We start from the raw sequence: 16,571 nt of genomic DNA, 5'->3' as shown, positions 1-16,571 counted from the left end.
CGGGATAGGGCAGTGTTTTGTTCTGCTGTGCATGGGGTCGCTATGAGTCAGAAACAACTCGACGGCCCTTAACAACAACAACAACATGCCTACAACATTTATGTGGACACGGATCAGTGTGGTATCTCCATGTTTATTAACTGTGAAGTTGATCCTCTTAGAGTAACTAGATATCAGTAGAGTTATTATAAGCATCTTTCAGATCTATATAGCATTGGTTTTTGTTTTCAGTTAAATAGGCTGTGAATTCACTAGAGTTATTGGAAACTAATAACTAATAATAAAACTAATATTTTTATTTGCTTTATGCAAAACACAGTCATTTAGTACTTCTTTACTTACTATATCTCTTCCATTCTTACTGCTATCTAAAAATATTTCCAAAGACATTTTTAGTTTTTTTAAAATTTTATTTATTGTCCTTCCCATTTGCAGGTTCTCATAATTTATTTTATTAAGTGTCACTTTCTTGAAAGTAGATAATATACTTAATGATAAAATGCTCAAACTATTGACAATTTATGTGGCATAAATGAAAATACTAGCTACCATTAGTTTTATTTAATAATGTTGTGGGGATACTGGTCAATGCAATAAGAGACAAAAAGTAATAAAGCATAGCTATTGAGAGATGAAGGAGCTCTGGTGGTGATGTGGCTAAAGAATTGGGCTGCTATCCAAAAGGTCAGTTATTCAAACCCACCAGCCACTCTGTAGGATATAGATGAGGAAGACTGCTTCTGTAAAGATTTGTAGGCTTGGAAACCCTCTGTGGCAGATCTACTTTGTCCTAAAGGGTTGCCATGAATAGGAATCTACTTGATGGCCATGGGTTTATTGGGAAATGTGGAGATAAAATGTCATAATGTTAAGCCATAAGCTTGCTTAGCTCAGTTTTTCAGGTAGAAAACAAAATTAAACAAAACAGTACAAATAATACTATATTATTTCAGGGATTTGATGAGATCAAGGCTATCTTCTTTCAGAGATTTATGAGCTCAAAGCTATCTTCTTAATAATACTAAGATGTTTTTGCCTTTTCCACTCTTAATTGTCTTGTGAGTGTACGATGGAGTTTTCCAGAGGCTGCAGGATGTGATGTTGCAGTAGACTGAATGTGCAAATATATATGAGATTCTAGATGTCTTCTATTCAGCCAGATATTAAAGATATTTGCAAAATTATAAAACAATGACTCTATTCTCATTAAATACTTTGTTTTGGAAAATGTAATTATTTTTCATAAAATTGGTTATTTTTGTTAAAATATTATTTTTATTTTACATGAATTAATCAGGGAACATTAAAAAACATTATAAATTTAAGCAAATACAGTAAATATCATAGTTATAACCTACATAAACAAAAGCTCTTTGAGGTCTTCAATAATTTTTAAGCCTGTAAATAGATTTTGAGATCAAAAGTTTCAGAATTGCTGGTATAGAGAAAGGAAAATATAAACTTGTCTGTATCAATAATAACCAGTTATGATTAAAAATGTTAGACAAACGATCTCAACATTATAAAAAAAGACCAGACTTACTGGTCTGATAGAGACTGATGGAACCCCTGAGACTACAACCCTTAATCATGCTTTTGGAACTGAACTCAGTCCTGGGTCTTAACTTTCAGCCAAACAATAGATAGGCCTATGGAGTGAACAGTAATGCTGGGTAGGTACCCTTCTTAGAACAATCAAACATAAGAGATCAGATGGGCAGCATTTGCCCAGGGATAAAACTCAGAAGGCAAGAATGGATAGGAAAGAAGGATAAAGGGAAATGGTAACCACCGGGAGGAAGTGGGAAGAATGCTGTTACATTGTGGGAATTGCAGTCAGTGTCACAAAACAAAATGTGTATGAACTGTTGATTAGAAAACCAATTTTTCAACTTGCAGCCAAATCACAATAGAAAGTTAATTTTAAAAAATTGAAATGGAAGACATACTTTACTCAAGATAACCTTACAGACCTATATGAAGTATATGATACTCTATTTTGAATATTAAAGAGGACTCAATAAATGGAGATTCATACCATGTGCCTTCTTGGAAAGGTTGACTATTATAATTGTGCTCAATTTTCTTATTTAATTTATAGATTTCATGTATTTTCCACCAATGGAAATATATTCAACCTATACCCACTGCCATGGAGTTGATTCTGACTCATAGTGAGCCCCATTGGGTTTCCAAAATGGTAAATCTTTATGGAAATAGATTGCCCCATCGCCCTTCTGCAGAGCAGCAGGTGGGTTTGAACCACCAACCTTCTGAGTTGCGGTCAAATGCCTTAGCACTGCACCACCAGAGCTACTTTATTAAACTGATAGAAATTAAAATTTCCATAAAATTTAACTATGTGCAAGTTATAGCAAAGAACATTTTTTAAAGAGAAAGATAATGAGAAGATACTTGCCTTACCTAGTATTAAAGTTTACAAGAAGGAGTCAGATATATAGAATCCATTATCTCAAAGTTAGCTTCCCTGTGTCCTGTGTTTATGTGTGTGTATATGTATATATCTGTGAGCATTTAATAGTAAGAAAGGAAGTCAAGTCTTCATTAACAATAAACCAGAAAACCAAACTCACTGCTGTGGAGTCAATCCAACTCACAGTGACTCCTCTTTGGGTTTCCCAGGCTGTATCACTAAGGAAGTAGATTGTCCAATCTTGCTTCTGAGGAGTGGCTGGTGGGTTTGAACTTCCAGCCTTCTGGTTAGCAGTCAAGTGCCTTAGGCAGTATGCCACCAGAGCTCCCTCATTAGTAATAAGGGGTATATAAATATAAACAATTTATGTCAGGAAACATGAGATGTCAGAAATAATATTATAGGTGTTAGTATTGCTAAGCATTTGTCAATTGTTGGTGGGAGAGTCATTGTAAATTGATGCAACTTTCTTGGGTAGCTGTTTGCTTCCATACATCAACTGCTTTATATATTTGTAATCTTTAATGTGGTGGTTTTGTTTTTAGCTATCTCTCCTGATAAGAAATGAAAAAAAAAAAAAAAAAAAAGTGAAAAAAAACCATTCACAATAGGACTTTATAATAAGATAAATTTTATAACGACACACCTGTTTAAATGTAAGGCAATAGTTAAGTAACTATGGTAATGATAAGGGAAAACTGCATATGGAACAATAGTACCTAAAAATAAAGCATAAAACATTACATAAACTGAATGCAGCTGTGTAAAAAATATAAATAAGTAACAAAATACCAGAAGTAGAGCACCTTCATGCATCAACTGGTTATCTCTGCATTTTGGAATTAGAGACATTTTTATTATTTTTATGCCTTAGCTATTTGGTGGTTCTATAACAGAAGTATCACAAGTGACTGGTTTAATGAAAGAAATTTATTTTCTCAGAGTTAGGAGGCAAGAAGTCTGAATTCAGGGTACTTGCCTTAGGGAAGTACTTTCTTCCTCCTTTGGCTCCGGGGGAACGTCCTGTCTTTTCAGCTTCTACTCCGTGCCTCCTTCATGATCTTCATGCATCTGTCGTACTCCTCTGTGCTTCTTTGTTTCCTTGCTTAATCTGCTCCTAGTCTCAAAAGAGATTGACTCAGAACACACACTACACTAATATTTTATATCTCAAAAGAAATTGACTCAGAATACACACTACACTAATATTATCTCATTAACATAACAAAGCAAACCCATTCTCAAATGGAATTACAACCATAGGTATAGGGGTTAAGATTTGCAACACATGTTTTAGGGGGACACAATTCAATCCATAGCAATGCCTTTCAATATTTTCAATTTTGTTTTATAATGAGCATTAGTCACTAGAAGTGTAAATAAAAATAATACAATTCAACTTCACACACAGCTATTGAATATTTATCATTTAAGACAAATAAACGTATTGTAATAGCTTTGGAATGAGATTTTTATATTACTTTTTTTTTACCCGTTTATCTGACAGTAACTTCCATGGACAGTGCCTCCATTCTCAGAGGGCAATTATTGACCGTTTGCAAATGAGCTACACAAGCCACTTTACCTCTTTTGAGCTTTAATTTTTTTACATTCCTTTCAATAATAAAATCTGAAAATTAGTTTTTAAATATTTCTCAAACTCTATTTTCAATAGAAACATCTTTTCCTACAATCTATATTTCTTTCTTTTTTTCTGTCTATACAGCTGTTTTGCCCTAACATTCTCTACTTGTCTGCTTCTCAACCTTCCTCTACCCACCCAAAGTTTGATGATCTGATCCCCTTGGTAAAATTGCATATTCCTCAAAGAAGAAATTATAGTATCATCTTTCTCTTATTTCCTAGTACCTCTTAAGGCAGCCTCCAGATCCTAGTGGTCCTTAGATAAGTATTATTGACTGATTGTCATCTAAAGATCTTGGGAGATTCTCATCGTGATAGAATATGTAGAGAACTGTAGAGAATCTAAGAATCTAGATAGAAATGGACTGATTTAACCTGGATATTGAATTGTTGATACTTTTGCCTTTTCATCCTAGCCCATTTTACTAGACTTTATTAATGTACTACTATCTTTATAATTAGGAGCTCTGGTAGCATAATGGCTAAAAGCACTTGACTGCTAACCAGAAGGCTGGCGGTTCAAACCCACCAGCCACTCCTCGGAAGGAAGGTTGGGCAATCCTACTTCCGTAGCGATACTGCCTCGGAAACCCAAGGAGGGGTTGCTATGAGTCGGGGCCGATTCGACGGCACATAACAACAACAACAACATCTTTATAGTTAGAGATAACCCAGGCATGGATGCCTTTGTTTAAAACTTGAAATGATTAGTACTTCCAATACATATATATTTTTTCCTAATAAAGCTACTATTAATTATTTACAGTGTATTTTGCTACCTGTAATTTTAACTTCCTATTGCTAACTACAGAATAATCACAATATTTAGTTGTTAATTCAGATAGGTCACTAAATGTGTTAGTGGATAATGATATGAATGCATATGGGTACAATACTGTAAGCTTTATGTGGATCCATTCATTGATATAAAACACAATTGTCTCAACTGTTTTTAAATTCTTTGGTATAAAATTTTCATCTGTTGTATGTTTTAAATGGAAAAGCTAAACTTTAGAACCAATTCTCTTTGTCTAATCAGTCATTTCTGGGGTGGAATAAATGCTGTTTGACACTTCCATGTGATTCATGTGTACTGATAAATTTCTTTTTAAACTTGCAGCAAATAGTGGCAGCAATAAATGCAGGGATTATACCTTTAGGAAACACCTCCAATCAAATCAGTCACTGGGATTTGGGAAGTTCCTTCTTCTTTGCTGGCACTGTTATTACAACCATAGGTAGGAGACAACTTATTTTGTTATTTTGCTAAAGTTTGTAAGCTAAAATTCATTTGTTTGATTTTTTTTTTCACAGTTGGGCAAAATGGTCTACTTCAGCTAGAAAGCTAGATTTCAGTAAACTGATTTTGAAGTGGGGTTTTAAAAGCTTGAACAAAGGAATTATGGAAAAGAATTAGTTATTGTTTCATAATATTTAGTTATATGTAAAATATATATGAAATTCTGCAGCAACTTGCTCATTTGATTAATGATAAGAACAGCAAGAAATGGCTTGACATACTTGGTTTTCTGAGCAAGTGATTTTTAATTTTGCTGTATCTTTGACTATTTAGTGTAGCACAAAAGTATTTAAGTACAATTTTAATATTCCTTTCATGAGGTTTTTATTTGATGTCATCTTTTCCATTTTCTAATGTTTAACTTTACATTTCAACCAGCTTAGCCTGTTCTTATATGCTTACTATCTACTGTGATTATTTCAGGACTTATCTTTTATACATTATATTTTTCCAGTAACAATGTATAAATATATTAACACTGAAACGTGAGGATGAAAAAAAGGGAATAAAAATGTAGGCTTTTTCTATTTCACATTTTAATAATGTTTGTTATAAAGTTAAAAAGGGTCACTACTAGAACATGAGGAGCCCTGGTGAAGCAATGGCTAAGCATTTTGATGCTTAGCAAAAGATTGGTGGTTCAAACCCACCAGCCACTCTGTGGGAGGAAGATGTAACAGTGTACGTCCATAAAGATTACAACCTAGAAAACCCTATGGGGACAGTTTTACTCTATCACACGAGGTTTCTGAGTTGGAATTGACACAACAGCACACAACAATAACAATAAAACATGGTCTCTTTTTCATGCTCAACCATGCATATACTTGGCACTTTCTAAGCAGCAGAGTGGGTACAAGTAGTTGCCGTCTGTTCCATTAGTCATTCAGTGCCCAACAACTCTCCAGGAGATATAAATGCAGCCCCTTAGTTGAAAGGCATGCTTGAAATGCTGTGGAAGAAGAATTAGAAAGGGTTACAAGTCCTAAGGAACCCAGATGGTTCATAGTGGTGCAAACAGTTATGTGCTCAGCTGCTAACTGAAAGGTTTGTGGTTTGAATGCACCCAGCCACTCCATGGGAGAAAGACCTGGCAATCTGCTCCTATAAAGATTGCAGCCTAGAAACCCTTATAGGGCAGTAATAGAGATCACATGGGATCTCTATGGGTTGAAATTAACTCAACCTGACAACAGCCACATAGCTGTCCTGCCGAATGGAAGGAGGTGAGTTTAAAGTATTCCTTTTAAGAAAGGGAAGGAAATTGGCTCATCACAATTGGGAAGGAATTTCAAGTGGTAGAAAGATATGTGCAAAAGGGAGCTTCTTATCTATAAAAGCTTGGCATGAGATTTTCTCTTATCAGTTTAATTTCTGCTTATAGGAAATGAACTAGTGTTTCAACTTTATTCTTCAATATCACTGATATATTATGAAATGTATGGTTTTTGAATCAGTACTTTATATCAAAGAACTAAATAAGAGAACGTGCACAATTTATGGATGGCATATCACTTGAAATTTTTCCTGTGAAAAGAGTTTATAGTATCCTGTCATTGTATGAATCTGCTGTAGTGCTTTTTTAGCTCTGGGTCACAGGCCAGTGAAATACCTTAGCTTGTTGATTTGCCTCAGTTAAGAGGTCAAGGAACTATGTTTATACTCTTATATTTCCATTGCCTAGGTCAAAAATCATGTGGCTGTGAAAATTTTAAAGAACGGCAACCTTGATTTCTAACCATAATAGCAGGTTACCTTTGGGGCTTAGACATTTTGGCCATTTCTACTATGGAAATAACTGTTTATTGTGTAAACTACTTAGAGTCTGGAAGGAAAAAAAAAAAAAAAAGCTCACAGACTGAGTGAGAATGGTTTGTTTCTGCCCAATGAAAATTCAAAAGTCCAAGTTATAACTCATCATGACCACCACTAAATTATTTTGTGACAGACTCAGTCATTATGCAGACTTACCATTGCGCCATATGTTTATAAACAGTGTCTCATTTTTTTGAATCCCCCAATTCAGTAAGTTTTGCAGACATATACTTTAATGCATTAAAAAAAAGAGAAAAAAACAAACCATTATTACCAGCTTTACCCCAAATTATAGCATTAAGCACAGTAGCTGATGATTTAGGTTGCTTAGGTAGCTGCCTGAAAGCCCAATACCTTACTCTCCCATCTCTGGCTTTAGTCTTAGGTGGATTAAATCATTCTGGGTCACCCACATGAGACCTTTTACTCTATGGTCTTTCACTCCTATATCAAGGCCATCTCCTTACTTTGGACTATATCATGGTCTAGGACACAGTAAACTATTTAACCTCTTTCATAAATATTTATTTGACATCTAAATCCTCATTCTATAAAATGCAAAGTATAATTATTAATATCATTACTATTGATAGTTGTGTGAGCTTTGAAATGGTTTTCAGCAAACAGACATTGAAAGTTTCAGCAGTAGCTGCTCTACATTAGTCATTTAAAAATAGAACTTGAGAGAGTTTTGGAAAAATAATTGCAGTGGCTTTTATAGGGTGTCTGGTACAGGCAGTGCTTCACGGGGCTGGATTAGTTGCAGTTAAAGGTTTTTCTATTCAGTTTTATAGATTCTTCTATGAAGCCAAAGCGATCCTTAACATTCATTGGAAATATGCTCAGGATAAATTTAGTTAGACAAAATAATCAGAATGTTAAAATTTCAGACCTAATTTCAGAGAATTTCTTCATTACCTGCACATTCTTCCCAAAATCATACCCTTCATACCTTCCCAAATCCCATCCTTAACTATTCTCTTTCTCTTGAGAATACTTAACTTACAGTTCATCAGCCAATTCTGTTGGCTCTGCCTTTAAAATAGATCCAGAATGCAACCACTACTTACCATTCAAGCTGCCACCATTTTGGTTCAAGCCAGCATCATCTTATATCATTGCATAAATCTTCTCAGAACTCTGACAGAACTCAGTTGAAACAAAGTCCATGGTCCATTGCCTGTCTGTCCTAGTAGGATGCATGTTCTATGAGGTTTGGGTTTTTCTTATATTCTCAATGCTTGGCACACAGTGGGTGCTTAATAAATATTTTTTTGAATTAAAAATAGACATTTTAAATAGTATGTACAGTGGCTTATTGGAAATTAACCCCAAAACCAAACCCATTGCTGTTGAAACAATTCTGACACTAAATTGATACATGTAATACTAACGTCTTAGCTCTTTCAGCAAATTACATTACTAAATTTTTGTGCTTGTTCACTTGTTTAATCAGCAAATAATATAACAATATAGATCTGCTAATGTAATAATAGCTCTGGTTGTGTAGCACCTAAGGCATTTGACTGCTAACCACAAGGCTGGAGGCTCAACCCACTAGCCACACCTCGAAAGGAAGATTGAACAATCTACTTCCAGAGAGAGACCGCCTGAAAAAACCCAAGGATGGGTTTCTGGGAGTTGAATTAACATGAGGTGTTTTTTTTTTTTTTTTTTTTTGACCCTAAGTGACTCTCAGACCAGTCAGTGAGACTAATGGGCTAGCAATCATTTACAACATAGTGCCATGCACTGTGAGTTAAGAGCATTTAATTGGAAAGTATAGGAGGGACACTTAACATAAATATCAAGGTAGGTGGATGGGTGAGGAAGGGGCAAGTGACATTTCCTTTTTTCTTAGCAGGTGTTGTCTCAGTTGATACTGGAAAGAGAGTTAGGAATTTAGCAGGTGGAAAGGGAACATGCCAGGCATCAGGAGCACACATCAGGAAAACTAAAAGAATAGCCGGTTTAGGAATTGCATGTTGTCTAGACAGTTGTTTATAGTTGAAGACATTAATCCTCAGGACCTTGTAAATCTAGTCAACGTAAGTGGCTCCTGTTGGATCAGCACTAACTCTGATAACTGCCGGGAGTATAAACGAAACAAGGACACAGACCCTGCTTGGCAATCAGATTTGAGAGACAGAATTTACACATGTGAAATAACTGAAGAATAACAGAAAAAAGTCTCATATAATCACATTACATAGAACAATGAAGGTTTAAGGGCAATAAGAATACAGAAAAAGGCAAGAACACAGTGGGCTGGAATAGTGAGGAAAGGCTTAATTGGAGAAGTTGAATTTGAACTATAAAGAAATTGTATTAGTTGAGATTGATGAGAGGATAAAAAGCCTTCCAGTTTGTGGCATGGCTAAGCAAAAATATAGAGAGGAATGATCTTGACTTATATAGGAACTAGAAAGGTAACAGTTGGATTACTGCAGAGGAATTATTTAAGGGATTTGGGGAAATATTGTTGACTGATTTAGATGGAAAGGATATAGTTTAATGTAGTTTAAATTTTGATGATTTGGGAGCTACTATAATGAGATAAAGCATAGATTTTTGGAAAGTGAAGTGACAGGTTAAAGTGACATTAGAAGATACATCTGTCAGTCAGAGGATTAGTGGAGACTGACAGTTGTGGGGTATTGCCACCATTCACAGTATAGTGTGTCAGGCAAAATATATCAGAATATTGACTAGGATGACTGATTGGAGTTGGTGTTGAAAGATGAACGTAAAAAAAATGTTGAAGTATTTTGATGCAAGAATCCATATGCCTTGGTGAAGAATAAGGTCCCTGGTGGTACAAGCAGTTTGCGGTCAGCTGCTAACCTGAAATTTGGAAGTTTGAATTCATCCAGTGGCACGATGGAAGAAAGTCCTAGAGATCTGCTTCTGTGAAGATTATAGCCAGAAAACCTGATGGAGCAGTTTGACTCTGTAACACATGGGACTACCATGAATTGGGATCACCTTGAGTTAGAATTGACTGGATGACAATAAGTTTTTTTTTTTTTTTGCTTGTTTGGTGACTAATAGAATGAAGAGGGAGGAGTCAACACGTAGAAGGTAAAGTGAATATTTAGGCAGTAGGCTTGTAATTCACAGACTGTGCTCATAGAGCAAGGAGTTAAAAAATGGCCAAGGATTTATACATTGCATACTATTAGGACCACTACCCATCTGTCAGTTTATCATACTATGGTGACTCATGTGTTGCTGTGATGCTAGAAGCTATGCCACCAGTATCTCAAATACCAGCAGGGTCACCCAAAGTGGACAGATTTCAGCAGAGCTTTCAGACTAAGGCAGACTAGGAAGAAAGGCCTGGTGATCTACTTTTGAAACTTAGTCAGTGAAAACCCTAGAGACCACAACAGAATATTATCCAGTATAGTTTTGGAAGATGACACCCCTGATTTGGAAGGCACTTAAACAAACAGTGGCTGCAGCAGTGGACTCGAGCACACCTGTGATACTGAAGATGACCTAGGACCGGGCAAGGTACTGTTCTGTTGTGTGTGGTGTTGCCATGTATCTGAACCACCTGGATGGCAACTAACAATAACACTATTAAGCGATTTTCTTTGAGTACTATTTTCTGTTTTTATTTGTTCATTTTTTTTATTAAGCCAGACTAGGGACACGAGCTGAATAGGCTACCTTCTAGAACTCACACTGGGACTCAAGGAATCAACAAGTAAGCACATCAATAAAAAAGACCATTAATGACTGCAAGAAATTCATGACAAAAGAAGTTCATGGAATGTGATGACAGAGAGTAGAGGAGACACTGAAAAAAAAAGAGACTATTCCTTTGAAAAGCTAATTTGAGAAGAACTCTCTGAGGAGGTGAAATTAAAGCTGCAACCAAGGAATTAAAGAATTTTGCTAAAAAAGAGTGGAAAGAGTTCAGGCAGAGGGTACAGCAATGGCAAAGATTCTGGCATGTTCAAGGAATTCAGATGTGGCTGTGTAGCCAGATACTAGAAGGGGAGCAAGAGGAAGAGGCTAGGTTAGCAAGATAAGCAGAAGCTAGAGTATGTAGGACTTGGTAACATTTCTAAATGCACTGGGAAGCCACTGGAAGAGTTAAGCTGAAGAAAGGCATAGTCTGACTCCTGCTGCAATGCAGAGTGTAAAACTGGAAGCAGGAAGACCAACAAAGAGGTTATTGCATTAATCCACATGAAAGATTTTGGCTCGCACTAGGGAGGTTGGAAGTGGTCAAATCTGTGAGTTTAAATAAAATAAAAATTTAAAAAAAAAAACAGTTTATAGTTAGAACTATACTTATCTCTTAGAAAAGTGCCACAGGGAGCTAGTGTTTTAAGTTACTTTAAAGTTAATAAGAAATCATTTAAAGTCTAAGTGAGGCCCTTGGCAAAGCTGAACTAATGAATAACAGCATTCCATTTTGAGTTCAGTTTAAAGACTAGAGTAAAATGAAAGATCATTTTATTACCTGAAGGCATTAAAATATAATTTTTTCCTCCAATGGAAAGTAAGTTGGAATGCCAGGGTCAGAATATGCCTGGGTTTATTATTGAATCAGCACAATTTTTAAGTGTCATAATGTAAACAAGAAGGACATTGTTGTGCTCTGTAGTGACTAAGATCTCAAATGTTGTGTTAACTCTTATGGAAGACATTTCTTTGAAGTAACATTTATCATATTTATAAAACACTGTTTATTTTGTGTGTGTTTGTTTTGTTTTGTTTTACCACTTGGGCACATGGGTGTAAAGATTTAATTCAGTGATGTAGTTTGGATGTTTAATTTTTCTATATTTTGAACCAGCATTAGTAGCTTTGAATTTGCATTTACCTGGATGGAGTTGCTAAAGCTGTTCTATAATGTTCTCAGATTTACTGCAAACATGTATTTCAGCAGTTTAGCATAATGTTTCTTTTGACTAGGAAAACAACAAAATGCCAAGTGGGGGAAAAAAAAAAGAAAGGTTTGGAGTAATCTTAGTAAGCAGTTCCAGATAAAAAGGACAGGTGGACTTTGGGAATATAGAGGATCTATTGAAAACTGTAAACACTTTTACATGTTTTTATCAGAGACTCTAGTACCTCTTTGTTGGATGTAGTAGAAAACTATAACTTAAAGGATGAGGGAAAATTGTGAAAGTGTGTTTTCTGTTCAACTTTGTGACTTCATAAAATTATCTCCTGATCTTGGAAGTGAGTGAACTTAAAGCTGTGGTGTAGAATTTGACAGTAAGCATTTCCCCAGGGGATGATATCATTCCAGCTTTGGGTGCTGGGTGTTATCTAATTAATTTAGTCTACTCATAACTCCGTGGCATTTCGCTAGTCTCTTGGCTGTTCTCAAGGAACTGTGTATTGAATTTTGGGATCCGATTTCCAAGGAAAGTTATGGTACTTTCAGGCAGCTAAAAAGGCAAATAATCTCACAAGGTGCCTTCTTGCTCCAAGTTTACACTCTCACTGAAGTTTTCTTTATGTTAGTTCATTAAAGGGGGTGATTATCTTTCCAAAATACATAATTCTGGTATTTGCATTTAAATTATGATGTTGGCAAAGAATATTGAATATACCACGGACTGCCAGAAGAATAAACAAATTTGTCTTGGATGAAGTACAGCCAGAAGTCTCCTTAGTAGCAGAGAGGGCGAGATTTAGTCTCACATACTTTGGACATGTTACCAAGGGGCACTAGTCCCTGGAGAAGAGCATCGTGCTTGGTAAAGTAGAAGGTCAGTGAAAAAGAAGAAGACCCCCAATAAGATGATTGACACAGTGGCTGCAACAACGGGCTTAAAAGAGCAACAATTGTGAGGATGATGCAAGATTGGGCAATGTTTCCTTATATTGTACATAGGATTGCTGTGCATTGGAATCAATATGATAGCACCTAACCAAAACAATATGTAATTCTAGTACTGTATAACATTGGCAATTGAAGTTGAAAAATGGTTTTCGATCTTTGATTCTCTGTTACTCTCCATTCCACTTCAGTTAATGAAAATAAAACCTCTCTCAAATTGTTAACATTAATTCCTGTAATTCAAATCTTCACATAGGATTTATTTATTTTCTAAAATAAAGTGCATTATCTCAGAGAAAATATCTTAATAATGATGATGGTAATTAAGGAAGCATCTAAAGTGCAAAATTATATTTGACTGCAAATTAAGCTGAAATATTGAACAAATAGTATTATGGACTCCAAGGCAATAAGGAAATTGGTAAATCATCTTCTCTTCTTACATGTGTATGTTCCATCAGCCTAGAACAGGTTCAGTTGAGAGCACCTAGCATTACAGCCCTGTGCTTGTTGGGAGAAGATTTGGGAGCTGTGGCAGTATAATTTTTCCAGGAGTGGGGCAGGTTTTGTTTTGTTTATTTATTTGGTAGTAGAACACAGAGTGAGGTAACATAGATTAAACAGAAACTGGTGGTCCAGTGTGAGGAGAGCTGGCTGTTGGGTAACAGAGTCATGTAGTAGCACTCTAGCATTCATATTTCCAAACTCACTGCTGTTGAATTGATTCAACTCATAGTGACCCCTCCTTAGTGTGTTCAAATCAGGAATTGCTTGTACTCTAAAACAAAGCACACTTTCATATATTTCTGCATACTTCTGAAAAGTTTGCAATAACATTTTTAATGTTCTGAAAAGCAATCTTTACAAATGTTGTCATTTTGAAATTGCCCAAAAATTAGAAGTAAAGAATTAACATGGAGTCCAGGAACCGAATAAAAACAAAATTTATTTATTTCTTGCTTTTGTTTCCTTTTTATTTTCTTTTTACATCTAAATCCTTTACTTGCAAATAAATAAATTGCCTTGGAGATAGTACCATTTCAGAGTATGCACATGGGACACAATGCCTGGGGTCTTTCCAGGTACCAAAACAAAGCAATCAGCTGAGACTATTACCAACAAAATTTAACTTATGTAATGTCCTTCAAAACAGCCTGACTCTTTCAGCAGAGCTTGTTCATATGAGATACTGAAACCTAACAATTTCACAAAACATACATTTTAATGATTTCTTTTTTTCATTTTTTATTGTGCTTTGGGTGTAAGTTTACAGACCAAATTCACTTTCCATACAGCAACTCACATACACTTTCTCTCATGACATTGACTATAATTTACCACAATGCAACAGCTTCCCTCCCAGTTCCTCCCCATAGTTACCTCAACCCTGTGTCCTTTCCTCCCATGCATACTGCCCCCCGAGCTGTCTCCCTGCACACACTCAGGCCTTCTATTCTCTCATGATTGGTCTCTACAAGAAGTGTATCTACCTATTGTAAATGTTTAGCTCATATGCCTCTCTTTTGTTTGTCTGGAAGCCACAGGAGTGGCTTCAATTCCAGAACTGAAGGGCATCTAGGGGTCATAGTCTCAGTGGCTATGCCATCAGCACTCTATCAGACCTATCAGACCAGCAAACCTGGTCCCTTTTTTTTTTTTTTTTTTTGATTTTTCAGTTTTGTTTCACATTGTTCTCCCACTCTATGCAGGATCTCCTACAAAGATACCCTCCGAGTGGTTGACAGTGGTAGCTGGACACCATCTAGTTCTTCTGGTCTCATGGTCATACAGGCTGAGGATCACATGATGTACCAGTTGCTTGAAATAATTGTCTCCATGTGTCTTTGGTTTTCTTCATTTTTCTTTGCTCTGGATGAGGAGACACCCATGGTTGCAACTAGATGGCCATTTGCAAGCTTTTAAGATCCTAGTCACTGCTCATCAAAGTAGGATGTGGAACAATGTTTTGTGTACTATGTTATGCCAATTGAGCTTGACACCTCCTGGGACTATGGCCATGAGTCCACAGGTCCAACTACTCACTCCCTCTGGGTAGCTGGCTGTTGGCAAGAAGTAACTACAACCTTGTGCTTTGTCAGTTCTACTATATACCTGGGAATTCTTACAGAACTTAGAAATGTACTTGTAGAAATATTGTCTGCTAACCTTATACATGGTCTTGGACACATGCCCCCATGCATGGACATACCTAATAATTCAGCCTGTCCACCCATGTATTCACCCATATATCAATGTTTGCCTTCATTGACAACACAGTACTGTATGTGCAAAAGGGTTCATCTTTGCTGTCTGTACCTCCCACACACCTCTCTGTCTTCCTCTTCCTCAATGCCACCATGCTGATTACTCACATTTGCCCTTCTTTTCACCTAAATCAATACTTATCTCTACCTATCTAACAGTGTTCCCTCCGCTCTCCTTCCCTCCCACACCTGGTAACCAACAAAGAAAATTTCCTTCCATATATAAACATTTCCTTGACTTTTTATGACAGATTAATACAATATTTGTCATTATGTGGTTGACTTATTTCACTCAGCATAATGTCCTCCAAGTTCTTCCACTTTATGTGGTGTTTTGTCAATTCTACCTTATTCTTTAGGGTTACATATTATTCCATTGTGTGAATGTACCATAGTTTGGGTATCCATTCTTCTGTTGATGGGCACCTAGGTGGTTTCCATTTTTTGCTATTGTAAATAGTGCTATGATGAACAGGGTGTGCTTATATCTGTTCTTGTCCTGGCTCTCACTTCTTTAGGATATACACCTAGTAATGGAATGGCTAGGTCAAATGGTATTTCTAATTCCAACTTTTTAAGGAATTGCCATACTGCTTTCCACAGTGGTTGGACCATTTGATAGTCCCACCAGCAGTGTATGAGAGTCCCAGTTTCTCCACATCCTCACCAGCATTTGTTACTTTCTGTCTTGTTGAACTTTGCTACTAGTGCTGGGGCAAGATAGTATTTCATGGTTGCTTTGCTTTCAATTTCTCTAATGGCTGATGATCATGCGCATTTTTTCATATGTTGGTTGACTGAGTATCCTCTTTGGTGAAGTGTCTATTCATGTCTTCTGCTCATTTTTAAATTGGATTATTTTGTTTTTTGTTGTTGAGGTGTCAGAGTTTTCTTTAAATTCTAGAGATAAGTCCCTTGTCAGATAGGTCATTGCAGAATACTTTTTCCCAATCTGTAGGCTCTCTTTTGGCTCTTTTGGAGAAGTCTTTGGAAACACATAAAAATTTAATTTTGAGAAGGTCCATATCATCTAATTTCTCTTCTGCTGTATGTGCATTTTGGGTTATGCTTGATAGTCTATTTATGCCATATATTGGAGCCCCTGAATTTGCCCCTAGTTTTTCCTTGAGGAACTCTATAGTTTTAGGTTTCACATTTAAGTCTTTGATGCATCTGGAGTTAGTTTTTGTGTATGGTGTGAGGTACACATCTTGTTTCATTTTTCTGCAAATGGATCTCCAGTTTTGCCAGCACCATTTATTAAACAAACATTCTCTTCCCCATTTAATGGATTTTGGGCCTTTG

General features: G+C 36.1%; 1 protein-coding gene across 1 annotated transcript in view; it reads left to right on the top strand.

Moving 5' to 3' along the window:
- Positions 1–16,571, top strand: part of KCNK2 (potassium two pore domain channel subfamily K member 2) — a 293,468-nt gene that overhangs the window by 70,886 nt on the left and 206,011 nt on the right. The window contains exon 3 of the mRNA XM_007952567.2: positions 5,199–5,316. Coding sequence (XP_007950758.1) covers positions 5,199–5,316 — 118 coding nt within the window. The remainder of the gene's footprint in view (positions 1–5,198; positions 5,317–16,571) is intronic.

This window comes from Orycteropus afer, unplaced genomic scaffold (assembly GCF_000298275.1).
Source record: "Orycteropus afer afer isolate SDZICR_OR568_19922 unplaced genomic scaffold, OryAfe1.0 scaffold00013, whole genome shotgun sequence".
Classification (NCBI taxonomy): Eukaryota; Metazoa; Chordata; class Mammalia; order Tubulidentata; family Orycteropodidae; genus Orycteropus; species Orycteropus afer.
The sequence above is the reverse complement of the archived record's forward strand: the minus strand, read 5'-3'. Positions and strand labels throughout refer to the sequence as shown.